This window comes from Lates calcarifer, linkage group LG16_LG22, assembly GCF_001640805.2.
Source record: "Lates calcarifer isolate ASB-BC8 linkage group LG16_LG22, TLL_Latcal_v3, whole genome shotgun sequence".
NCBI classification, from domain to species: domain Eukaryota; kingdom Metazoa; phylum Chordata; class Actinopteri; family Centropomidae; genus Lates; species Lates calcarifer.
Window position 1 is genome coordinate 2,573,836 of NC_066848.1, and position 27,768 is coordinate 2,601,603.

At 42.1% G+C, this 27,768-nt stretch overlaps 1 protein-coding gene across 1 annotated transcript in view; it reads left to right on the forward strand.

Annotated features, from left to right (window-relative positions):
- The window catches only part of wdr11 (WD repeat domain 11), a 48,308-nt gene extending 21,297 nt beyond the window's left edge, over positions 1-27,011 (forward strand). The window contains exons 11-29 of the mRNA XM_018686465.2: positions 2,330-2,414; positions 5,773-5,879; positions 8,590-8,665; positions 10,316-10,424; positions 11,095-11,216; positions 11,739-11,886; positions 14,257-14,363; positions 14,597-14,711; positions 16,032-16,203; positions 16,407-16,515; positions 17,543-17,605; positions 17,945-18,010; positions 19,138-19,327; positions 21,224-21,319; positions 22,067-22,232; positions 22,518-22,615; positions 22,804-22,949; positions 23,516-23,595; positions 24,866-27,011. Coding sequence (XP_018541981.1) covers positions 2,330-2,414; positions 5,773-5,879; positions 8,590-8,665; positions 10,316-10,424; positions 11,095-11,216; positions 11,739-11,886; positions 14,257-14,363; positions 14,597-14,711; positions 16,032-16,203; positions 16,407-16,515; positions 17,543-17,605; positions 17,945-18,010; positions 19,138-19,327; positions 21,224-21,319; positions 22,067-22,232; positions 22,518-22,615; positions 22,804-22,949; positions 23,516-23,595; positions 24,866-25,065 — 2,255 coding nt within the window. The 3' untranslated portion in view covers positions 25,066-27,011. The remainder of the gene's footprint in view (positions 1-2,329; positions 2,415-5,772; positions 5,880-8,589; positions 8,666-10,315; positions 10,425-11,094; positions 11,217-11,738; positions 11,887-14,256; positions 14,364-14,596; positions 14,712-16,031; positions 16,204-16,406; positions 16,516-17,542; positions 17,606-17,944; positions 18,011-19,137; positions 19,328-21,223; positions 21,320-22,066; positions 22,233-22,517; positions 22,616-22,803; positions 22,950-23,515; positions 23,596-24,865) is intronic.
- Positions 27,012-27,768: the final 757 nt, after the last annotated feature.

A 27,768-nucleotide genomic window follows, 5' to 3' on the forward strand; every position in this document is an offset into this window, starting at 1 on the left:
ACTGACAAACTGACATCTATTCCTAAACGTCTAATGGTGGCATGCCTAATTTATTTATTTGTGCTTGCCCAATAGCTATTCTTTGCTGCATTGTTTGGATCTGCAAAATGAAACAGCATAAAGACTAGCATACAGAATCAACACAGCAAAAGCAAAAATTTGTCAGTTGCAAAATGTGGGAAATAAACACTTACATATTGGTATGAAGGCAGCCAACTGAAGCATGCACCTCGGGAAGCAAAACAATTACCAGATGGACTGAGTCTCATTCTCAGCTCCAGTGGTCTGTCAGTGGGAATATCAGTTACATTTGCCGTCCACAAAAGAATCTTTTCAAAGCCTCCAGTTTGAGGTACACATTATCTGCTGCCACCTCAGACTTACTCGAAGAGTTGGGTTTAACTGAGGATAGTACAGCTCTGTCATCAGCTGTGCTTACTGCTGGGATATACTAGATTCGGGATCAGTATCAATTTCAATTGGTGCAACAAAAAGATTCTTATCATCAGGGGGATTTCCTCTACTCTAAAGGAATTCAACAAGTCAGTATTATAATTGGGGAAATGAGCTAAGATAAGCTAAGCTAACCATCTCCTATAAGAATGGTATCAATTCACTTATGAAACTTCTGACAAGAGAAAATAAGAAACTATAACAGTAGCTGAATGAGCATCAAAGTAACAGAGCACTGTTTGGAACAACTGTCAAACACTGAGCAGCATCCACCATGCCACTCAGACCAAAAATGGTATCTTTTTAATTGGTCTGTCTGATGACTGGCTGACCTTAATTTGCCTTTTGTTTCCTACATCCTGCAGTGTTGTGGGTAAAGAGGCCATTTTTCACATCTCTTCCCCAGAATCACGATGAAATCTTTTCAAAAACGCTTTCACCTCAGCTTTAAGGTCACATGGAGAGTCAGCGTCTTCTTGATCAGCTTCACAATAAACGGTATGAGGCAACTCAGGAAGAGGTGTATGTATGTTTATCTCCAACAGCCAACTCTCTGTTTGCCCGACTTCATGCTGAAACATCCAAGTCCCACGCTGCATGCCATCTCTCAGCTACACAGGGAGCAGGAGGGGGAGACACACACACACACACACACACACACACACACACACACACACACACACACACACACACAGATGCCCATGTGGCACTGCCTATCACCACCTCCAGATGTTGTGTCAGCATGTGGTCGTCATGCTGTGGCCCAGTGCAGACTGAGCAGTCCTTTTGCAGAGGGACTGGGCACATCAACCCAGTTCCATCACACTCAGGATACAGGATAATTATAGAACTGAATGTGCTGTTGCACCTGCCCGTGTTCATCACAGAAATAAAAAGAAATCCCCCAAACGTTGTTAAACACTTTCCCAACATCATGAAAATGGACTTTTGATTTGCTTTCACATCTGCTGCAGAGCTTTGTTCACCACGCTCCTGAATTGTGTAATTATTTTAATTGCTGTATCTTTCAGCTTCTTTGCTTAGGTTATAACCTCAGCTGTTTTGTGCTTTTTACAGCTGCTTGTTTTTCCCATTAATGTAAACCTAGCCTATGGCACTCCATGAAACCATTAAAAAGCAGTTAAAATCATCTACGGGTCATTTCCATACTTTAAATAGGACGTCGGCTTTTTGTGGTTCAGTGTTGGAAATGTAAATAAAGACTTCTATTGCACTTTCTTATATTCTGTAAAATGCTAAATCATTCAAAATTTCATTTGAATGCTTCTGTTGAGCCTCTTACCATGAATTTGTTTCGACTCTGAATTTGAACCAGGCCATTGCAAAACATCATCTTTCCCTGCAAATGCTAAAAAAAGTTGTAAGTTGAGTTTAAGTTGAATTTAGCTTTTTATAGTTGGAAACTTTCCCCAGATGAGTGCAAATAAAAAATAACTTTAAAGTAGATTTTGGTTTGATTTTCTCTGTTACAGTATGAACAAATGTGGGGAAAAGACAACTTTGCCAAACCTCCTCAGAGTTTCTGATCCGAGTGGCAAATGTCACCTGCAGTATTTAATCAGGTGGAGTTTGGGGAGGGATGGAGCTGTCGTACTATCTTCCCAGCAGCAGATGAAACGGTGCAATGTTCTCAGGCTGTGAGCCGGGTGACATGGGGTTTGATGTGTTGCCTCTATCCACACCTACTGCAGTGACAGGGAACACACAGGGTTGTCACACTGACACACCGTCTCTGTGATCCTGCTGCAGGCTAGATGCTGCTAAAATAAGTAACTATGTGTGTGCTTGTGACCTCTTGTCTTTCTGTGTCTGTCATATTCTTCATGCTCTGCTCTGTCTCTCTCCTTCTTCTCAGGTACCAGTAATGGGTCTGTATTGGTCTATAACCTGACCAGTGGTCTCCTCCACAAAGAACTCAGTGTCCACTCTTGTGAAGTCAGGTAAGACTTTTGTTTCTAGGTATGCAGCACATTTCCAGCATAGCTAATTTCCCACCAGTACACAATCACAATCACTGTGCTCTTAAGGTGAAATATCAGTAAAATGACATGTTAGATGAACCTCAGTGGGCGGTCAGTCAGCACAAGGGGGATTGATTTTCTGTTGATTGTTTTCAGGCTCATTAGAGTTTGTGGATGCAATCGGCACTCACATAATTAGAGTGCCATGTCAGCTCTTGTGTGTTAAAGAAAAATAATTCCCTAGCTCGTTTTATGGGGGTTTTAACCGAATATCTTCTCGGAGTGTTTCAGCTGAGTGTGGTACTCTTGACTCGATAAATAATACAAGAACTCCAAGAGCAAAATGAAAGCAGATCAAATAAGATACGGAGATAGTGGTTAAATATATAGTGTACATGATCTACATTTAGAAAGCCAAGATAGTACTAGCATTGCTTTTATATGCAAATGAAATCATGAAGGCCACAAATAAAGACGCCTAGCGTTGCAAAGTGACAGTCTGGTTACCTGTGATGTGTCCTGGCATCATACACCATGTGATCAGGCCAGAGCATATTAAAAAAAAAAAAAAAACCTACACAGTTTCCAGGAGCTAGCTGGATGTTTATCCAAACAAGTAAGTGAATGTTTGTTCCCTGAAGTGTGGGTGAATGCAGAGGGAGCTTAGATGCTCTTGAGAAATGGGACCAGCTTTACGTACTGTGCAAATCAATTCGTCACAACAACCCAAAGAATGTCATTAGAAGGCCTACATCTAATTCTCTGTGTGTGTTTGTGTATATATTTGGGTTAAAGAGAAGAAAACTGTGCTTTAGATTAGCAATTCCCAATTTTATATATCCATCCAAAGCTGCTGGTGTGGTGTATTTGCCCAGTTAACAATAACAAACACGTATCACTGCCAATTCACTGTTCATTTGGAAGAAATCATCTGGTCAGCAACAAGGGAAAACAGCAGAGCTTTGAGATCTTTGAGATTTATACCGTATCCACCTTTCTCACAGTAGACATTTTGACTTGTCAAACACCAGTGTTACTAATAACAGTAATGTCAGGCTCTGGTATTGTGCATGCTGGTTCACTGGAACACCTAAACAGAACACAGCCATCATTAGATTTGTGTTTTTCCTGCTATAACAAGTCAAAATGTCTGCTGGGAAAAGGGTCTATTGATTTCTCGGTGTAATGCGTGCTGCACATGAATATCATTTTCTATTGTCACTTGGAATAAATTACTCAAGGGTTTTGTTTTTTTTCTATTTATGGTGGAAATGGAGCTAAATATTCAGGCTTATCCTGTAATGTCCCTTTAACCTCTGAACACTACACTATTCCCTCAGGTCTAAGTAGCTAATTAATGAACCTGTCAATCACACATCAAAAGGCCCATTCAGGGAAGAGCATATTCTATATTAGGAAGCTTCCTCCCTCTGCTCATAACCAAGCATTTGAACCAGGAAAATAGAGACTGAAAACAAGAGTGGCAGGAAAACACTGAACAGTTGCTGATGACATTTCCAAGAAATCAATGACAAGACCCACCGACACAGTTAAGAGCTATTTAGTTAGGAAACCCAAGATAATAGATTTCTATCTGATGCAGATTGAAGCCATTAAAAAGATAAACTGTAGAGATTCTGCTCGATGCCTGTTGTATTGCATCATGAATACATCAGTGCCATGACCTTCTGCATAAATACCCTGTGCGCATTTGGATATGAATTTTTAAGTGTTTGTTTCTCTCGCAGTCCTTGATGTCAGTTGGTGACAGTGATTGTGACTGTGGGAAGAATATCTTTATTTTAACAGTTAATTGGGTTTTTTCCTCCTTAAAGGGGACTCACTATACTTTACCTTATTTTTTGTCATATATATATAATGTTACAGTGTCAGGTGTTCATATTAAATGTTGCCAAAGTTGTTGCCACATATCAAGTTGCATAACACCGTTCAGTGTTTTCACATTCTTAGAAGCTACTGGAGTTTAACATACAAAATTAATGTCAAGCAAGTGCAAGCTATTTATTACAATTAGGACAAAACGGGTCCACTCAAGATAGATTGTAGTAAGTCTGGGTTTTTTTTCAGTGCACTTTTGTCATATATTAAACTCCTTTGTCCTGCTGTGCCTCTGTACTTGTTATGTACTTGTTAATTATTGTGTATGAGGTGGGCCACACTGAAAAGGGATAAAGTCAGAGGACTCCACCACCTTCTGGGCGCCCCACAATGCAACAGCCAAACATCAACAAAGAACAGGCTGCGCTTCATTAGTTAGTATTCTCTAATGAGCAGCAAAACTATTTCACCAGGATTAATTAAGCACAAGATTGAATCAATTAATGTTGTTAAGAGATTGATTGGGAGCAAACACCATTCGTTCAAGCAGAGTCAGGCTCTCTTTAATGAGAGAAGTTGGTGTCCACAAAAGCAAAACTCCAACTAACTTTAATGAGTTGCGCAGCACAAGCATCAGTTCCTTGATATTTCTGTAGCTACCTGTGCCTGTGCATACGTGTGATTTAAAGTGAGTGATTAGGCAGTGAGTTTCTCAGCCTGGATTCTGGTGTCACTGTGAATTTGCTCTGCAGTCATGACGCTCAGCAGCTGTCTCCTCATCTCTCACTCAATGCTCCTCACACAGCATATAATATTTAACACATTGTTTAGTTGCTTGGTGTTGCACACCGCCTTGGTGTATTTGAACCCCTCGTGTTTTTAAATTTCCAGTCATCAAAAGCAGAGAAGAAGAAAAAGGACAAAATAAATGAATAACACAGTCATACATGAACCCACCTAACCAGACGTTCATATCAGAGGGCTTTCTCCTGAAAACACCTCCATTAGATTTTCTCTCTTCCTGTGCAGACACGTGTAGAGCACTGCTGTTATTTCCAGTGCTGTGACGTACCACATTAAGTTCAAAGCTGTGTGTTTTGTGTGGTGGGGAGAGCAGAGGTGCTTATGGAAATGAGCCCAGCAGCCCTCACCCAAGCACAGCCATGCCAAAGGAGGCCTGGCTACTTAGCATCTCATTTACATTTAGTGGAGAAATTGACTAATTAATCATGTGGCTATTTACCATCTCATTACAGTGGAGTTTGTGCTCCCTGAGCTGTGCCCACTTCTCAGAAACACTCATATCTCACAGTTGCCGGCTTGATTTGCTGTGCATTTCTTTTACACTTTCCTAAAGAAGAAGTTCAGCTGTACCATTTACCTTACTAGGATTTCGTGGAAGAATATTTGACAGCTACACTGCCATGCATTAGATTACAACGTTATTCATTTAACTAAAACCTGTGTGTGTGTGTGTGTGTGTGTGCTTATTCCACAGGGGGATTGAATGGGTGAGTCTTACCAGCTTCCTATCTTTTGCCACTTCTGCCCCCAACAACATGGGCCTGGTGCGAAATGAACTGCAGCATGTCGATCTGCCAACCGGTAAGAAGCTTACACACACACACACACACACACACACACACACTCATATTATCACCTGTACCTGAGGGTACCAGCCAGCACTTTTATATTATCCTTTGTTCTTGATGTTTCTGTTTTGCCCAGGGTTCCTGCAGTCTCAACAACAAAGAAAATAGACACTTCAGTCTCTCTCACTCTGTGACTTTCTCTTTTTAGCTCTCTTTCTGGGTCTTTCTGTGGTTCTCTAAGACTCTTGTTGTTCTCCCTGAGGGGATACTTACACACTCCTCCAAATTAAGGTCTAAACTAAACAGTGTTAGGGTACCACCAAGGGATGCCTAGCTCTGAAAATGAGATCCTATCATGAGCTCCTGCAGAGCAGCCTCTGGCTTGCCTGAGCCCATTGACGGGTCTATAGAATTCCTGCACCAGCATTAAAGTGTGTCTACCTCCTGCAAGGGTTGGAAATATACAGTGCTACATTTTGTGTGCCAAAGAGAGAGCAGAGTCATAAAGTAACGTGAAGGTGATCAGGAAGTGTTGGGTAAATGTTTCAGTTTTTATTTTATGAAAATAAGAATTCATATATTTGCCATTTTGGATGTGAATCTACTTTCAACCTTAATGTGTTTGCGTTGATAAACTTGAATGGGCACAATAAAAAATGTGGTCATTGTAATGATTTGGTCACAGAGCCTTTTTCCCCAGTTCATTTAGAACAATGGTGAGGGTAAGTCACTTTTTAATGACTCTCTTGTAAGCACCAGAGTCATCAAAGTTAACAGTCCACTGCAATAGCTTTGGTTACAGAGCCACACGCTTTCCAACACACATATACTTAATTGTTTTTCCTTGTGAGTTCAAATGAGTTCAAGTCACTGAGTTCTTCTGAGGTGTCCTTGACTGCAGATGTAGCTGCTGGAAGTGCAGATAGGTTGTGTGGATCTCAGTGTTATGGCTCACATCTCTGACACATGCACATATCTGTCTGCTGCTTGTGTCACAACATTTTGGGAAATTTTTTTATTTTTTTATTTTTTTGCTGTCTTACCAAGAGTTAGATAAAAAGATCAATATTCATTTAATCTGTGTGTGTTCGCTACAGAGATGCAGTGGGTCTGGGACGTGTTTAGCCTAGCATAGCACCAAGATGACAGGGGAAGCAGAGGGAACTCTGCTCTGTCAAAACTGAAAAATATGCCTCTCAGCAACTCCCAAGATGTTTTATTTACAGGTTACAACTTAGACTACCTGAAGACATGAAAATGAGACATTGTGATTTAACAAGCATGTAATGCTGAGGCTTATTGCAGAGAGAATCGGTTACCAGGTATAGGTTTTCAGTCTCTTTAGCTTGAATGTTAGATGTTTAAATGACAATTATACTATCCAAAATTTAAATTACTACCACACCTTGACATCCTGGATCAGATTCAGTAAGCCTTCAGGCAGATTTGCACAGTTTTGTTTCTGTTACTTGAGCTCATGCTAGTTTGTCTCATTTATTCAGGGAAAGTGAGCATATTTTTGCATAAGCAAGGCCTCAAACAAAAAAGCACAGAAGTAAGTTCTGCACTAAAAGATCTTGTACTTCAGCTTTAAGAGTAATCCACGAAGGCAGACACCTTATGCCCTACAGCTGGAGCATTTTCTGATAAGATTTTAGAGTAGTGGATGGAAAACCATCTTCCTCCGATAGCAGCTTTTATGAATGGACATATTCTTTATCTCTGCAGGGAGTGTGCTGCAGTAACTGAGAGAAGTTAGTGTTGAGACATGGTAGTGAACTCAGTTTGCATAGCCTCACATACACTATAAATATGTATTATGTGTACAGATGATAATTAGCCATTATTTATACATGCATCATCACAGCAGGTGTCATCAGCTCAACACTCTGAGGTATCTCTCCGATAATCATCTACAGTAATTGAAGCTCATGAAGCCCTGACATGCCATGTTAGAGAAAACATTGCTCTGTGTGCTGCACTGTGAGCTGTATTCGAGACATTAAGATGTGTGTGCTTCTGTGGATGTGCATTTGTCACATGATTAGAGCCTAGAGGTTGATGAGCTTAAGAGTTAGATACCATAAAATGACTCTGTAATCAGGACTTATGACCCCTCCTATTGTGTGTGATTGTGGAGACACAAGAGAAAATAGAGAAGAGGGCTGCATTAGCCTCCAGTGATCCACACGTCTCCAAAGTTTTCCCTGCACCATATGCTTAGCTTTTTTATTCCCCCGCCAGTGCACTCCAACTGCCGTCTCAAAACTGTTGGAGGTCACACACACCAACCACCTCCCCACCCTCCTCCCAAACCCCTGCAGGCACTTCTGTTATTTGTACATTTTAAACAGGCCACCTTCTTAAGTGTCCTCTGCAAAATCAGATCAGCACTTCCTTAGGCAAACACGATATGATACACCTGAAGGGCATTCTTGTTTTGTTTAAAGGGGCACCTTGATGCTGTGCATAATGTCTGCTTCAGTGGGTGGAAAGTTGCGAATGAAAAGCAGGGATTAGAGCAGGTGGTGAGACTAAGTTGTCGACAGTTTGCTCTCCCCGCACCGGCGAAAGAGATGAAACCAGGATGCTCCAGAACTAAAGTGAAATGAGATGAATCCGTCTTTCCACAGGTGTGAGGAAGGATACCGTCTACTGCCTAACATTATCACCTCCTCTCTCTCACTGTATCACTCTCTCTCTCTGTCTGTTGTTTTTTCCAGGCAGATGCTTTGCATTCAGAGGCGAGCGAGGCAACGATGAGCCACCCATTGAGATGATTAAAGTGTCTCATCTCAAGTAAGTTGCCTGCTCTCCCCACCACAGACAAAACCAGATACCAACAACATCACACAATCTCTAATGCTTTTACCTGACACACACACACACCAACTGTATATTTACACCTGCACAGAGCCTGGTGCCATCTCACCTTTGTCTCTCTCTCCATCCATCTCTAAACATTTAATTAAGTTTTTTTTTTTTTTAATAAGATTGGAGAGCTCTTGCTTTCTTCTTTGTTCTGAAATATCATTATACCCAGACTGGAATTTTAATGGAAATCTGCTAAAAACCTGAAAAGCACAGACCCACAATTAATTGGGTTGTTTCTTTATTTCTGTCCCCAAAAACCTTCATAAATTCACACTGTGCAGTGTTTCAGATCATTAATTTTCTATTCAAGCGTTAATCATTGCTGCATCTTTTAATGGGACTGTGATATTCAGAAAAAGAGCATGCATTTACAGTCATCACACATATTTTGAGAAATGAAGCCATTCACAAGGTTATCAGATAACAGCTGTCTTTTGTGTACTCAGTTGCTCTTGATGTGTTTGACAGTGAATTCTACTTTCTTCTCAAGGGCACCACATTTTGACAATGCTAAGCTGTCCTGTCCCAGCTTTGTGTATGAACATGGAAAATATGACTAGGTGGATAATGTTTTATACAAGAAAGCAACATCTCTGATTATTCTGCCTACATTAGGTGACAACTGCCACTAATGGCAGAAGGTGCCCCCTCCTCCAGAGTGAAAGAGTAGGCTGTTCTGGAGGTAATGAATACATGGGTCAATATACAAGTCATGGGCCTGAAATGTTATATAAGATATCACAAAGAGATGAATAAATATCTTGCAGATAAATGATATATTACTCAGCTAAGTACACAGTTCCACATCATGTAGCAGGAGGTGGAAAAATATTTAATCACTGGACAGTGCATCATGTGTCTTTTCTACTAGATAATCTTTTTTATTATAAGCAGGCACATTGCCACAGATCCCAGTCTTATATTAACAAAGACCTGGGTGTTGTAGTTACAGGGAACAACATGCTTTTATACACTGAAGCTTATTGAGGAGGTGCTGCAGTGATAAACGGTTAAATATTGTGTTGTTCCTCTGCAGCAGCTGAAGGTAAGATGTTTGTTCTTGAGCAACTGTAAGGTAGTTTTTTGGGAGGGCAAGCTGTGACTCGGACAGATTTTCTGGCCACATCTTATTTTTCCAGGATCAGGGGATTCAGATAAACTAACTTCAAGTCAAAGGTCTGAATATATGATTCAGATATGCAAGAAAATGCCTGTTCATGCTGCTTTTTTTATTGTGAACAGTGGTGCACCAAAGGCACACTATAATACAGAAGAGAAAAACACTAAGCAGGGGTCATTGCAAAAACTCATCCTTGTTGTCGTAAGGTTCTTGTGGGAAGCTAAAACCATTCATCTATCTACAATCTTATTGCACTATATGAACACAAAGAAACTACCGTCACTGTTGGTGCTGGTCATCTGACACATTGCTGACTAGGCAGCAGATTCGTCCAGTGTTTAGACATCAAAAGCCATATGGAAGCCAGGTTATATGGCAAGATTATATGGCTATTATATTACAGGGCCGTTTGTGTTTTGAGACTGAATGTGTGTGTTTGTGATGTCCATCCCCAGACAGTACCTGGTGGTGGTGTTCAGGGACAAACCTCTGGAGCTGTGGGACATCAGGACAGGGACGCTTCTCCGGGAGATGGCTAAGAACTTCCCCACAGTTACTGCACTGGTACTGATAAATCTACATACTAATAAAAACCTCGTCCTTACTTAACTCTGAGCTGCTGATATAACAGAAATGATATTCTCCAGCAGGTGTTCAGGCATGTAAATTCACATTACAGTGTTGTTCACTCTTCCCTCCTGTAATAGTCTCTTATACTTTTTGACTCTTTTCCCCTTCTTGTGTTTGTGTGGACCATTTGAAAGATTAGTCTGGAAAATTTCCCTTTGCTCAGCAAAGAACAGTGGCTTCATTAGGCCAGAGAAATGCTCATAAAAAGAGAGTTATGCTGGGCAAACTTTACAGTGGGGCTGTAAAATCCTCCACAGTGCGAATAAAAGTGCCAGTAACCTTAATAATACATGCCTGCCTCCCCCAGCCCCATATTGCTGTCTCATTTCCATATTGATTACAACCTCCAGTTAACCAGACTACAGCCACAGTGCTCCAGCAGTTAGTCAGGAAGGCTGGGGAAAACAGCCCTCCTGTGTGCCTTAGTTTCATAATGCAAGCATCTACTATATGTGCAAATCACTCCCTTTTCCTCCTGTCTCTCTCTCTGTCGGTTTTTTGCACTGTAATGGTTTGCTCTTATGTCAGCAAATATATTTGTGTCTGGCTCTCTGTCTGGGTTTATTGCTGTAACTGCAACCTTTAAATGTGTGTTTGTAAACAGGAGTGGTCCCCATCCCACAACCTGAAGAGTCTAAAGAAGAAGCAAATGGCAGCGAGGGAGGCCATGGCTCGGCAGACGGTTTCAGACGCCGAGCAGAGTAGTGTTGAATCCTCAGTCATCAGGTCAGCATCATAATATTTTGTTTGTGGTGTTGTTTACCAGACTGAGATGACATGACAAATCATGCAATTAAAGTAGCTGTGGTCAGAGTAGAAATCATATCATACCTGATCATCATTTTGCTGCTTTTTTGTTTTCTGGGTGTATTTTTTGGTCTGATGTATCCCCCACACCCCTGTCAGATGAGCTCAAGTACTCCTTCCACACCACCCAGCCAAAATATTTTACACTGGCCGCGTTTATACAGCCTGCTCGTGGAATTGTGGGTAGTCACAGAGCCAGATCGACATCTGTATAAAGGGAGAGCCTGCTGCTGTGTTACATGTGATTAATGACACCTCTGATTCCATAATGCTGGCAGGTTGTGTAAAATCACACACCGGGGTGGCATTATGCTGGTTTTATGTGGTTCAGTGTAAACAAGCACAGGCAGCGTGATCTCTGTGTAACAGGGGCTACTGGAAAAAGAGCCGACATGTCCTTATCTGAGAGCATTGTCTGCTTGTGTGATTTTTCTATTACAGCCTCCTGCAGGATGCGGAGAGCAAGTCAGAGACCAGCCAGGCCATCTCAGCCAGGGAGCATTTTGTATTCACTGACACAGATGGGCAGGTCTACCACATCACCGTAGAGGGCAACACAGTCAAAGATGGTGCACGAATTCCCCCTGATGTGAGTCTAGAGACTATGTGTCCTTTTTATGTCTGTTCTTACTTCATGTTTACCTGAACCACCTCAAGGTCGTCCACACTGATCCTTGCACAAAGCTATTCCTGCCCACTTCACATCTCTCCTTCTCCTGTCAGATTAATATTTGTTTAATCCTTTTCGTACACAAGATCTAAATCTGTCTTTTCTATTTGTTTATTTTCTATGGACACCAGTACGTCTCCTATCTCTACCTCACATTTTCTCCTCTCCTCTCTTATCTCATCTGTCAAAACTATTAATCAATACTTTCTCACTGTATTGTAACTTACACTGTCCTTTATACTGTATTTCACCTTTACTCACCACTTCTTTTTTTAAACTCAGATGTCCCTTTTCCCTCCCTTTTCTGTCTTTTGTTGTGTTTTTGTTCTTGCATCTTTCTGCCATTGTCTCTCTTATATTTAAAGGTTAAATCTTTTTTTGCAATGTGTACTATTTTTTCTCTGTGTCACAGGGAAAGAAAGGATGATAGCAAAGTGTTTCACATCAACTACTTTGCTGTTTTTTTGATCAAACATTGCATAGTGTCAACATTTTTCTTCATTTTGGAGCTGGAAGAAATATGTGCTTTCTGGTTGTTAGCCAGCATCATTTCCTCCTCCATAAAGTAAAAGCCATCACTCCCCCTCTATATCCTGTGTCCTTCAGTTTCTTTTTTTGTGGGGCTCGTGTGGGAGATGATATAGATGTTGGCTTCACTACAAGAAGTGGTGAACTTAATGTGCTACATTCAGTAATAAACTGCATGCAATCAAGGTGAAGGTTTTTCACCTAAATTCTTCAGCTTTATGTTTTTTGCTGTATTAAACTTTTTTTTTTCTCAGAGAGAACAAACAGCCAGCTGAGTGTGTGTGGTTTTGAGTGTGTCATCAGTGTGTCATCAGTTTGTCCCAGATCGTGTTTTGCACATGTTTTCTGTGCTGGTTCAGAATGTGACTCAGGCTCAGAAAAAGAGGAACTGTTACTGTACCGACCTGTAAAGCTTATAACCGTAACCCAATTATTATTTTGCTTTGAAAGCAAAGTGGCTTGGCTGGTAAATGGAGGCCAGCTATTACTGAGGACAGGTTGTCTTTTCACCCAGATGACTACAGGGTGCAGTGGTAAAACCATATCAGCAGTGTGTTTTCATTACTTCACAAGTCAATGTGTCACCACTAACAAAGAACCCTTTGATTTCTAATTAAAGAGAAGGTGTTTGGTCGGCCAAGCATCCGTTTGAATTAAAGCTATTCTTCGGTGAAGATTCCAGCAACAGGAACTTTCTCGGACTCATTATCTCACCGTGGCTTATATCTGTGTCGAGATGAGTCATACATAGAGTAGGTAGCACCTTCTGTTGTTTGTTGTTGATTGCCCACATCTTCTGTCAGTAACAACAGCACAGTAACATTTATCTTATTTTGATTTGATTTTTTCATCTGGGATGGCAAAATCAATCTCTCTCCATACAGTATTTCTAAAGAAAAGCCACTATAGTATCTCCATTCCTCAAGTCCACTTCTGAGCAGTGGGTAGGATTGTAAGGCGGTCTGTGTTTTCCTCTCTCGCTACCTGCATCTATTCACACCACACAGACAGACACTGGAGGTTTACCTGGGGATTTTAAAGCCTTATCTTCGTGACGGCTGCAGATTCATTGCTCAAAGATTTGCATACCCCAAAGGTTTTTACAGTCCTTTCAGGATGATAAAGGATCTTCATATCTCTGTCAGGAAACTGACAGAAACTCTCCTAAAAAGTTTTGTCCTATCATCCACTGCGCACACACTGAAGGTGAGGTGACACATAATGTCTTCACATCAGCACTCTGTCTTGTGGCGCAGCCTTACTTAAACTCAGATGTCGTGCTTGTTTACCACTTGGCTGCTGTGGATATTTTAATTTATTGTCCTGTCTTCAGTCAAACTCAAACATTGAATGCTAGGGAGTATGATGTTTTATAGTAGAGGGATAAATGTGGTTTTTATGCTGTTGGGATTGCACTTTTTGAACAGCCCATTGAAGACATGGCTTGTGACCATCATGTCATATTTTTCTTGGTTTTTCTATCCTCTGTTTATTATATTATACGGTGGATGATCATGGTCAGATGACACAAGTTATCTCAGAACTTCAGGGATTAAACTACAGCAACTCACCAGTGAGGCTCGTACACTAATTTTCATAGTTTTGTGTTTGTAAGTAGCTGAAAATAATCCAAACAGACACCATGTTTAAAATACAGATACACTCTAAAAACTGTTCTTTGGAATCTTTGAGCAGGGGACAAATGTGTGTCTCTCCTTCTGTCTTTGTCCTCTTAACAACCTTGCTCATCCTGTGTTGCAGGGTAGTATGGGCAGTATCGCTTGCATTGCCTGGAAAGGTGACACCCTGGTTCTCGGAGATGTGGACGGCAATCTCAACTTCTGGGACCTCAAAGCTCGTTTGTCCAGGTGACAGCTAAACAACAAAAAATAACCTCACCAGAATGTCAATGGGTTGATGAACAGTCTATGCATGTAAATCTTTAATGGTAACAAATAACTCTAGGGTAGAAGAAAAATAGGTAGGAAAAGTGCTGATAGTCAGAAATCTGCTGTGATGTAAATTAAGTGTGCAATGTCCTAACTTATGCAGTGTTTAAGAAATGGATTCACTCCATGACCAATGTTGTTGATGTTTTCAGGGGAATACCGACCCACCGTGGTTGGGTGAAGAAGATTCGTTTTGCTCCAGGGAAGGGCAATCAGAAGCTGCTGGTCATGTACACAGATGGCGCAGAGGTCTGGGACACCAAAGAGGTGAGGCACCACACACCAGCTCTTGCCGGGTGCTGGTGACTTATCATTGTGACAGAAATAAAAAATATTGCAGTTGATTTATTGACTGGTTTGGTGTAACACTTTATAAATCCCCGGCATACACATCACCTCACTGCACTGCAGAACTCAAGCAGGTTCATAGCTGTGGTTTACAGTTTTACAGATTTACTGTGGCAGAATGAATGTGTTTCTGTAGAGCTGTAATCACCGAAGCACTACAGTATTGTGGTGGGTATATTTAACTAATATCCTCTCTCAAACTAAATCCACTGTAATCGTCTTGCTGTGTTAAAGAATCATTACCTTGTGCTGTATAAGTACACATGCACAAATCTTAAAAGCTTTCTGCTGACACGCTGTATATAAGCTCAACCATAGCAGGATGGATGACCCTGATTTCTGTAAGTGGTGTTCATCCTCGCTCGCTCTCTCTTTAACTTTGTTTACCAAAGTCATCCAGAAATCCCTCTCTCTGCACAGCCTTCATTACACCTCATCTAAGAATCCCTCTGGCTAGTTTGCGCTCCAGTTCATCATTTTACCTAATGTCATAGACTGGAGTTTTTTGTCATCTGTATCCACGCCACAGTATCTGTTAGCTTACCCAGAAGCAATGAGTGTTAAAAATTGAAGAGCAGATGAATGTGGACACACAAAGATGCTTTGGTGTATTAAGCACTGTGGGGTGGAGAGGTGGAGGCAGATACGTAGTCCCAGTGGAGCACTATTGTCTGGATGGAGGGATGTGCTTTCTTGAGGGGAGCTGAGATAAGACACAGTTTTCAGTCCCCAGTTGTAAAAGCCAGACAACAGATGGATCAAAGCTGCAGAGGGAAACGAGCATGGAGCTGTAGAGCGGGAAAGAGAGAGGGAGAGAGGGAGGAGCAGGAGAGAATGAGGGAGGAGAGGAAGTGCAGGAGAGATTTCCGAAATGCTTCAGCGGTCTGCTGACAGCTGGGTTGCGCTGACTCCCATAGAGCTGCATAAAAAGCCAGGGAGAGAGAAGAGGAGAACACCTTGTGAAAAGGCAGATAGTCCACAGAGTCTTCCCTTCTTTATCCTGCTGTACGCAATGTAAATTAGTTTACATTAGCACGCCACATTGACCATCCTCTGTGTTAATCCAACACGTTTTTATTCAATCCAAAATCATCTCGTATTGTGTCTGTCTCCCTTTGAATTTTGCTGAATAGTGGCTCATTTCCCAGCTTCTCCCTTTGACTCCTTGCAGATAACATAAAAGAAGCTTTTCAGTGACAGGTTGAGTTTGAACTGCCTTGGCCCCTCTCTCTCTTGCAGGTCCAAATGGTTAGCAGCATGCGGATCGGTCGCAATGTGAACTACCGCATCCTAGACATTGACTGGTGCACATCAGACAAGGTCGTTCTGGCCTCTGACGATGGCTGTATCCGAGTGCTGGAGATGGCGATGAAGTCTGCCAGCTACCGCATGGACGAACAAGACCTGACCGGTGAGCCAGGGATGGAGGGAAAACTGTGACATAAAGATGACATATAGACATTTTAGAAGAGAGAAATGGAAAGTAGACCTAGTAGTTTCCTTAAGCAAATGAAATTATATACTTTTTAATTGTGTAATGACACATGATTTAATACTATTCGTGGTGTTACTAACAGCTATAATCGAATGTTCTGTCTGTGGGTTTGTGTCCAGATCCAGTGTGGTGTCCTTACCTGCTGGTGCCCCGAGCTGCTCTCACCCTCAAGGCGTTTCTTCTGCTGCAGCCGTGGTCAGGAACCTTCACCATGGACATCACTCAAGTGTAAGTCTCGCCTCCGAGTACGTTGCCATAAATATGTCCACTCTAATATCATCCCATTTACGATTCCATAGGAAGCAAGCACATTTACATTTACAGTACGTTTACTCGGGAAGAACCTAAAAGTACCTGAGAGAATTTCACAAACACATGGGAAACATGCAACTCCACACTAAGAGTCAAGAATTCAAGTCATGACCTTGTGGAAAATAATGATTATTTAGCTTCAGATCTTTTTAGCGCTGCCCGGTGCCAGTCTGCAAGATCAGTGTCGGGGCTGACCAATGCATTTTTTTTTTTTTTTAATTAATTGTTTTGGCGATGTAAAGCCTGATCCAATTCCAATCTTTTGTTTATTAACTCGTGGCAGTTGGGAACACCAGCCGTAAAATAAAAACCGAACGCTGGCACCTATCCCTGAAGCTAGATCAAGTAAGCAGAGCAACACACTGACACAGGCCAGTAGTTTCAATTATTGATATCCACACAGTGTGCTTCAATGAGAGAGCAGAGCTGCTTTAGGTTAAACTGCATTTGAACTTGAGTACCGTACGTTGTTCAGCCTGGGGGTGAAGTCAGACTATCAATCGTCTGTTAACTCTCCCTACAACAGCATTTACTGACTGACCTCATCTCACCACATACAGTATGTCATACAAAACTCAACAGATCAGGGTCTTTATCTGCTTAGCATATCTAAAAATGTTTGGCTGGAAGCTGCTTTTTTCAGACAGCTACATCTGTTAAACCATAGCCTGATGTAGGTATGCCCCATTTAACTGAGCCCTCAGTGCTGCACTGCTTTCTTTCATTAAACACACACCTGCCTTATCATAAGTCAGGCAGCTATATGAGCAGCACTCACCTCAGCGTAAATGTTAGAATAAACTTTTATCTATTATTTCCTGTGACCACAAATCAGCTTCTCTTAACAAGCGGGTCCTCAGCTCCCCATTTAATATCAGGTCAGGTGTTATTTTAGGAAGACATGAGAGGAGCTGTTTGACTGAGTTTGATCCCTCTGTTTCAGAGACTACAATGAGAAAGATGAGATAAAAGGCCTGATCCAGGAGCAGCTCAACTCCTTGTCTAAGTGAGTTATTACACTGTGGCTTTGTCTTGTAAAAGCAATTACACGCTGTGGCTCATACTAGAATATTTAATATTGTCATTACGCAAACGCAAACAGTCAGATGTTGGAGCATGTATATGTATGTGTGTTCGTGCCAAGTGTGTTTTTGTTTATGTACTTTTGGCTTGCAGTCGGACTCCCAGCATCCTTTGTGTTTAGACAGTGAGCTCAAAGAGCATGTAGTCCGTGGGCTGACAGATAAGAGGAACCTCCTGCAACAGCTACACTGTGCCTGCCGTGTTTGAAAGTGTAATTGGCGTTCACTGTGTTCTGATTGTCAGTCTCTGATTGGCTCCCCAGTGATATGAAGAGCGTGCTACAGGACCCCGAGTTCAGTCTGCTGCAGCGATGCCTCCTGGTGTCGCGGTGAGTTACAACTCAGCATGGAGTCACCACTGTTTGCCGTCTGCACACACTGTACTGTGTTCATTCAGACAGTGCATCTATGTCAAAGACTTTACCTGAAAGTAATGAGTTCTAACAAACTGTTTAGTTTCTGAAAACGTTAAAATAATATATAACAAACAACAAGCTGTTAGGATACAAACACCTTTTCCTGTAGGGTAATAACACTACAGGTTAGCTCTCGAAATGGGTTTGCAGTCAAGCTAGTTTTTAGCGTTGTTGTCCACTGATTGATCAAGATATAATTCAGTGGAGCAAGGCATAATTAGATGGTTTGGGAGTCATTTCTCTACAGAAATCTGTGCTTAATTGTATATTTTCAAATCAAATCAAAAAGTTTTCACAGCTGCTATCTCAGGAATATCAATAATTTAGAAAATTAAATTCAACAGGGAAGGAGAAGTATGATGATGCAAGATTATGAGCTAAATGTGCTGTTGAATAATTTAGTTTTAAAACCGTCAGTATCTGCCACAATAACGGGGCTTATTCTTGCTGTAACTGTACAGCCATGATTCTGTATCTCCACAAAAAAGCATGACATGAGAGCTTGTGTCAGCAACTCTGATCTCCTCTCTGCTCCTGCTCTCATTTCCCTCGAGCATCTGACAAATCTGGAACAGCCAGTCTGAGCAGAGATGCAGTACCACCCCTTGGATCCTGTTATTAAAGCCATGATGTACCTGGAAAGTCACATGGTCCCTTTTTGTACCATAAATTCTGTTGCCGTACTCTCACACAGAGCTCGTGATTATGTCCCTGCAACCGGCCGTCCAAGTTTTCATGCTGTTGTTAATGTGGCGAGGTAACCTAGCAACAGCTGTGTGCCTGTGCAGATATGTTAAAAGAAAGGCTGAGGGAGGTAAACGACAGGAGAAAAAGCAGAAGAATGTGGAGATGGGGTGGAGGAGAGCTTGCTGACAGAGTGAGGCGTGGGCTAGGAGATACAGGAACTACAGTCATTAGTGCACACACTACTTGGAAAAGCAAGTGGCATGTTGATTCAGACTGCCTAATTTGACTAACTGCTCCAGAGAGATCATTATCCAATCTGAGCCCGGCTGATGCTTTGTTGTGGTAAACCGCAGGCTGTTCGGGGACGAGTCGGACCTTCACTTCTGGACAGTGGCGTCCCACTACCTCCAGTCATTTGCCCAGGCTCGTCAGCTGAGTGTGTCCACTGCAGAGGGCCAGGCCCAAAGCGAGGGAACCCAGCCATCACCTCACAACCACCTGGACATCTGCCACGACGTCCTGTGTGAGAGCTCTTACTTCCAGGTCAGTAAAACAAGAGAAGAAGAGGGAGTGTTTTCTTTTCCTCTCTTTGAGACAATAGACACAAATACACGATCGAAGCAGTCAGCATTAAAAAAGCAATCCCCTCAAGAGTCATCCAGAGACTTAGTATCTTCAAGTCAGACCACGCACAAACACACACCACGCTTGTCATCCATAGTGTCAACAACATAGCTCCGGTCACACAGTACCTTCCATTATTAATGACATTGTGTATCTCCTCTTTCACTAAACCCCACGAAGCAACTCACACTTTTAATCCTTTGAGGTCAAACCCATCTTTCATTTCATTCCTCACTACATTTAATTCCCCCAACATTTCCCCATAATGATTTTATCCCACACCAGGATACGCTCAATTAAAAAAAAAATCCCTCTCTTGTTTGTGCCATGTCATTGCCCGGATCAATGCATCTTGCTGATGACAGAGCTGAACCAACGTCCAAGGACCTTGTAAACAATGCCCTGAATCCTCTTTTTTTTTTTTTTACTTTAATTATCGACCACTTTTTTCTCTGAAGAGTGTTAGAAAAGTTTCTTCAGAAGAGGCCCATTGATTGATTCTTCTCTGCTGTGTCTGCTCACATCAGTCTGCTGGTCGACATGGCAGCCACGCTGAACAAACTTCAATGTTGCCATAGTGAATGCAGCATTTTTATAATTTAAGGTTTTTCATTTTGTAGCTGTGATGCACGGGTTGTTTTTGTGTTCAAGCTGCATATGGACTTTAGAGGAATAGCTTGTAAAAGTGGTTTTTGAGTGGAGAGGAGATGAGGAGAGGAAAGAACATTTACCTTTTCTTGATGGAAAAAGATTAGCCCATTAAGAAAAAATGTCAAGTAGCTTTTAACTTGCTTCATAGTATGAAGTAGCAGAATGTAGATGGACTGTCTAATTTCAGTCAGTAAAGGGCCTGTTGAAAAGTCTCAAATAAGCCCGTCACTTTTTTTAAAAATTTCTTTTGAGTGTTATTCAGTTTATTTTTTTAAAACATTATGCACCATTCTGTTTTTGTGGAAGTTCTACTTTACTTCTTCTCGGTGTTAATGAGGGGTCACGCAGTGATCACAAAGTTAGGACTTTCAAAGAGTTACCCACACAGTCTGTTGCTACATTTGGCTCCTGTTGTCATAAAACAGCTTCAGTGGCAGCAGTCTGACTGTAATTACTAATATCCAGGACTCCAATACAAAGCACACGGCTCCAAAGTTACTAAACTAATTTGGTATCTCTGCAAGGATTTATGCTCACGGCTGTTACACACAGAAGAATTCATCATCATAAAAAGTAGAAAAAAGTAAAGCCTCTGTGGTAGATATAGATACACAAGTGTTCACATGCAAGGACACACATACAGCATACATAACTAATTTTCAACTATGCTGTTATCTCTTCCCTCTTTGTATCATTTCCCCCCTCTAGTCATCTTATAAAACTCAGGAGCTCTCACACTTTAAAGCGTCTGTCACTGTGTTTAAGTTTCATGCTCGTCGTTTGCTCACTGAAAAAGTCTCATCTCCCAGCAGGGAATATGTGGTGAAATAATGGGGAAAAAAGCCACCAATAATGAGAGTCAGTAGGGGAGGTTCTGGCACCAGAAACACTGTGAAAACTCCTGAATATTTTAAAGACTTTATAATTATACTCTCCATCTCTGGACTCTATTCCTATAATTGTCCTCCATCCCTTTTTTTCTCATCATTAAGCATTTCATGTCCTTAGTGTATAATCTGTGTGTACCAACTCATTCCATCGCTGTCTCTCTCCCACTCACACACACACACACACACACACACACACAAGGTTGTGTGAAAAAAAACAAACCAAAAACAGAAACAGTGTAAGCTAACCCGTGGCTCCACCTTTACTGATCAACAGAAGTTCCAGTTGGATCGGGTTCACCTGCAGGAGGTGAAGCGCTCCAGCTACGAGCACACTAAGAAATGTGCTGACCAGCTCCTCCTGCTGGGTCAGGTAAGTACTACACTACCCATACTGCCCATACAATTATATCTGTTATGATGCCACAGATACATGTTCCAACAGTGACATTAGATAGATGATTAGATAAGAGTTCCTGTTCAGAGGTTGCAGTTTTCAGACAGCAACCAAATGAGTTAGGAATTCATCTTTTGTCTGCAGTGGTTGGCATACTGTAATATAATCTGACATCATACATGAATGGATGAATTCTTAGTTTTTGTTTTTAGCTGTCACATCCTTTTTTAGGAAAAAAAAAAACAAAAGGGACCCAAAGTTTAGAATCTCTCTCCATCTTTCATACATGTGGCTTCCAGACTTTACAGTGTACTACCCACACTCTAATTATATGTGTATATATGTATATTTTCATGACTGTAAATAGGTCATATCAGTGCTGTGGAGCCTAATGTAGCAAGATGGACGGTAAGTGCTGCCTCTGTCCTCGCTGGCGTCCCCTCAATGTCACAGCTCTCCCTCTAATCACAGGCTGCAATCAGCAGGCTGTGTTGGATGTGCAATCCTCCAACAGGCAGACAGGCAGAGACCAGCCTGTGCTGACCCCAGCGTGAGCTTGAGCCTTCATCTCCACCAGATGAAAAGAAGGATAATAAACATAATTTCGGTTGCAGCTCGGTCTTGTTCAGCTCACACAGTGGTTACCTGCCTCAGCTGCTATATGCCTCATTTCTCTTTGTTGCCTCAGTCATTGCATTTTCATCTCTTTGTTGTTGCTCGCAGACGGACAGGGCAGTGCAGTTACTGTTGGAGACGAGTGCTGACAACCCCAGCTACTACTGTGATTCACTCAAGGCCTGCCTGGTGACCACCATCACCTCCTCTGGTCCCTCACAGTCCACCATCAAACTAGTGGCCACCAACATGATCGCTAATGGCAAGCTAGCAGGTAGTATAACTGTATTTAATGTGTAGTTTTCATTGCATGAGTGTCTGCAGCCTTGAAAGGGCCTTTTAAATATCTTTCAATAATTGATTTATTATTTAGGCTTTCAGATATGATCTATTTTATCTTAGTGGTCCTTAAATGTTTATAGCAGATTTTTCACCCAGGAAAGAACAGTGCAGTCTCAGCAGCCTGTAATCTACAGAGTATAGAGAACCCACAGGTGGTGTTAGGCCATTATTTTCTCCATGTTGTAAGTACAAATCCTCCTGTTTTGCCGTTTGTCAGAGGGAGTCCAGCTGTTGTGTTTGATTGACAAGGCAGCCGACGCTTGCCGCTACCTGCAGACCTATGGGGAGTGGAACCGAGCCGCCTGGCTGGCTAAGGTAACTCAGCATGACGGCCTCCATCAACAGGAAACATCAGATACTCTGTAATGTTTGGATAGTCTGTGAGTGTGTGGGCATGTGAGGGTTGGAGTAGTGGGTGCTTAGGGTGTACGTACTGCATATGTGTATGCTTGCGTTTACAGCAGCTGGAGTGTGAGTGCCGTGTCTGTTGTTTGTGTTTCCAGGTGCGTCTGAACCCAGCAGAGAGCTCAGACGTGCTGAAGCGCTGGGCAGAGCATCTGTGCTCCCCGCAGGTCAACCAGAAGTCCAAAGCCATCCTGGTGCTGCTTTCCCTGGGCTGTTTTTACAAAGTGGGAGAGATGCTCCACAGGTAAGAGCCAGGACTGACGCTGTACATGTTCAGACTTTGAAAAATGTGCAGAGTTGAGCATTGTCCATGACCAAGGTCTTAACAATGACAAACACAAACCCTGTAATTTACTTCTGTCTTGTATGAATTCCATTCACAGAAACACATGCATACAAACATCCAGTATTTTATAAAATGTATATAGCCCATGGCCTTTTCTGCTTGACCTTCCCCTCCCATCGTCTTTCATCCACAGTCATGAGCACTTGAGTCTTAGTTTCTCCCACTTCTTTTCTTCCTGTGGCACTGAAGGACACTTCACTGTGTATGGTATAGTCTGACCCCATATCTTTTACCTCAGCATCGATCTGCTGTTGGTCTACCTGTCCTCCTCCTTGACAACTCGTGCTCTGAGTTGCCTCTGGCGGCAAAAAAAAAAAAACCCACTCTCACAGAGAATTAGAGAGGCATCAGGATGACAGGGTTGATGTATGCTTGAAGGCGGGGATGATGCTGGTTTCTGACAATAGCTCTCACCACCTCCTCCTCCCTGTGTCTCTCTCTTCCTCCTTCCATCTCCTGGGCAGTATGAGGCAGTTTGATCGCGCCGCGCTCTTTATCGAAGCCTGTTTGAAGTATGGGGTGATGGAGGCCAATGATTCTTCCAATATCCTTTTTGAAAAGCCATTACTGTACTCTGAGGGCAGTTCATGACCAGAGTTAGCTCCACTTCTAACTCTGTCTCTCTCTGCTACAGGTGCGCACTCAATGCCAGAGAGCTTTTGTCACAATGAAGGTCAATTTAGATGCTTCATGGAGCACATCGAGCCACAGTTCACATGCTCCCAATAGCTAATATCACGCTCTTGATACACACTCGTAAGAGAACACAGCTGACCACTGATATAAAGATTATATGAAACCAGCAGGCGCAGTATCAGTTGGTCAGTCTGTGTTGTTTGCTCACAGTGTATCACAGTTTTCAATATGTTACTGAAATGTCATGGCCTCACACTGTTACTGTGACATAATGGAGAATATCTTGCTGACTCCTTAACAAAGTGAAAAATTAACTTTATGCTCCACCAGTTCCTGTGGCTCCTGGGTAAATCAGTTCTTCCAGCCAGCCATGGCTCTTAATTTAATGCTTATAGAAAATGTGTTTTATATTAACAGTGACCAACACACAAAAAGACAAAAAAACAAAAGCTTGACATAATGGGTCTACCCTAAAACAGTTTTTCTTCTAAAAAAATGTTTGTAGATCATTGTGTGCACGCTGAATTGAAGACTTTGGCTTGTTTGTTGGTCAGAACTGGCTTGTAGCCACTAAGTGATTTCTGATTTACGGATCAGATCAGAGCAGACTGAGCCTGTGTGAGGCCAGCCTCCTTTGTAGTAGAGGAGTTTTTTGGAGGCAGTGTTTCAGTAAAAAGACCTGGTTGTCGGACTAAATATCTTGCCTTTAGTTGAACAGGTACTTATGTAGAAGTGGCTGACCCATCGATCGGAAAAACCTACATAAAATTGGGCCCAAGCACAAATGCAGGAGTGTGTGCCCAATTAATCTTTGCAGTTTTGTTGACCATCTGCAGCAGCACAAACAGTGCACAGTGTGGAGCAATGAGGAGCACAGGCTAAATACACTTCACACATTTCATGTGCAGTATTGCATCATACTGAGAGGTGTGTTGTATTTAACCTACTCTCACTTATTTCAGTGTGATTTTAGAGATGGTCAGCTCATCTGAGATCAGTTACTCCGTGTTTTTAAATTCGTCATCACCAGCCTCAGTGGATCAACACTGGTTATGTTGCACCTGAGGAATGTGAGATGAAATGAAGGAATGTGTTCAGGTGATGACAGCGCGCATTAGTTTACTGTGTTTTTTATGTCCCATGAAATGTTACAAGTTCTCCTTGACCTGCATTTGCACATAAACTTATCGAGGCCTCATTTTTGGACTACGCACGGCTGCTTCGCTCGCTGGGCCTGCGGGAGGGCGCTGCTCTGTGGGCGTCACGGGCCGGCAGCGCTGGAGAGCAGCTGATGGAGGAGCTGTTCCAGGGAGAGGGAGGGGTGCCAGAATCCATCCTCGGAGAAGAAGTGGAGCTGGGCCAGGAGAGCACAGAGTGACCTCGAGGACGGGAGGTTTGGAAGAGAATGGGTGGCTGACTCTTTGGTGCAAATCAGGGGTCGGCTGCTCAGTCTAACTTCAGTTACTTAACGTTTGTTAAATAACTTTGTGTCAGCAGCCAGGGGAATCATGATCATCATCTCCACATCAAGACAAGACGGAGATGTGAGGAGTTTCCTCCATGTGAAGTTGTCAGTCGGTCACTAACGTCTGTGTCTGTGACTGTGCTGAGTTTCTTAATGTTTGGTACCAGTGAGTGTTTGTGTGCATGTAACAGCCCCAAAAGAGACATACTTGTTTCCTCATTCCCCCAACAAGTGAGACAGTACTCATTGTTATTCACCGTGATATCAGTGTGTGATTTTGTTGGTTAATGAATTTAACTCATTAGATCTTTTTTTTTAATGGTTGCTTGTTAAACTCTATTTTGTGTGCCTGTACTAATAATTTCAAAGTACTGTTGTAGCTCTACACGCTGCTGAGATCGAATGTGGCAGATTTAATTTATCCCAAAAGAATACGTTTCCTGTTTCATTTTGAAAATGCACTGCCATTGTAATGGTCCCCTACAGCCACTCCGTGTCTGTCCCGTGATTGTTTCTACTTTTCATTTAACCAAAAACATCACATACTTTGAATGATAATTGAATGAGGTGCGATGTTGCTCTAATCAGAAACATAACTGACTGGATGTTCTCTCCACACTGTTTAAGTGACTGACCAAAGTCTGCTCCTGCACAAGCCTCTGCAGATGTAACTATGGGATGCCAGTAAATTAGTTAGCCAGGCCACCTTGCACTTATTACACATTTATTAGTATATTATCTCCATGCGCACTGAGGGGAGAAGAATCTGACCGCTGCCACCTGAGTGGAACCATTTAATTAGCTCGTGCAGAGTTCAGTTTGGTGAAATAGATGCTGGTTGTTCATTAATCCATTCCATTAATCCAAATGGAAGTTTTAATTTTCTACTTTTATGAAGACTTGGGAGGATACTTTGCTCTCTGTATGCTTTGATGTTTGTGTAATGAGGTTGTTCTCTGGTGTGTGTATTACAAGAAGAGCTGTCAAAATGTGTTGTAACTCATTTTAATCATTTACACACAAACAATATTCTGTGCTGCTCCCCCTGTTGCTCATCACAATCACAAAACCTGACACACGGTTTAGGAAGTGGCTTTGACTTTTAGCCTTCACGACTCTGCTCTGCTTTCTCCTCACTCTTACATAGTAAATATCTACTGATCATCACAATCATCTGTATGACAATGCAAGGACTTTAGTGATTGTGTGTTTAATTGCCTTGTAACAGGTTTAGCTGTCCTGAATGAGACCGTAACTCGATTCACGGGACCTTTTTGTGTGTGTGTTATTGTGTTTCATAAACACGTCAGTGCTGTTTCTCCTCTGTTATGGTTAACCCCAGGCACTGTCACTATGGCAACCCAGGCCTATTTTTGGGGACTACATGTTGTTCCTGTAGATCCATTTCACATAGCCCCACTAACATACTGTAGGATCACACAGAGAGCCAGCATGGAGTCGTACAACCCAGCAGATAATCAGCTGTAGTTTACCTGGTGCTGTGTGTCTTCCTCCAATCATGTGCCGCAGTATTGTGGAAGCAACATGTACTGTACTGCCTCTTTATGATTAGGCACTAGTTTGATTAACACTCGCTGCTTTTCTTTGTACTTAGATGAACTTTACAAAATGATGCTGTTCACAGTTCAGGCATGTGTGTGTGTGAGGGAGGACATGTCTCAGACAGTGTGTTTTGTAAGAGGACCACAGTGTCATTGTGTTAAAGCTTAGCCTTTTTTCATTGTTCTCTGTTCATTGTTTACACAGTGATCCTAATGCTTTAAGCTATATAAATATTACAAGAGAAGAACACATATATGTATATATGGATGGCAATAAAATAAATATTATTAACTTGATGTTTTCGGTTTGTTGTTTGCTGTCTAAAGATGTTGACACAAGAGGGCGCTCTTGGCCCTCGGTGGCAGCCAAATTGGCTGAGGCTCTTTGCTGTTTAATGGCCGTCACTATAAGAAAAGACCTGTTACATCAAGTGTTCTTTGCAATTATCCTTCTTTAATTTCAGCGCAGGTAGATTGAATTTGAATGTTGGTTCATTTATCAAACTGTCCTATAAGTGAATTAGTTCCTGCATGAGCTGCTTCCGCAATTAATTACTTCTTTTCTGCTCAGAAGGAGCGCCAACAGCTGGCCTCAGCTCGCTGCCCAGGTCTAACCGTTTTCACTCTTTTCTTCACCTCAGATTTATTCATTGACGTGTATTCTGTTTTTTCTCAGCAGAGCACAGAGGGAAGAAAACCCGTCTGAAACAGAAGGCCACACAAATGACTTGATTGTGTTCCTTTAATGGCTTAATGAATAACTGCCGGAGAGCCGATGCAGCCGTTACAGCCAGGTCATCAGTATGCAGAGCCTCGCTGCAAGATTTCTATTCTGTCCCACTGCTTATACAGGCTACCACCCAGCTAGCCAAATGGCTCTGATAACCACTCCCATCCAAACATCCTCACTTGTCACTTCCCTTTTCCACCATATATGTGCTTTACCCCTCCTTTTTTCTATTCATCCTTGCTTTTCTTACACTTAAAGGAAACAGGCAGACACCATGCCAGCTCATGTTCTTGCTGCACACCAACCTCCATTAATTTCCTGGAA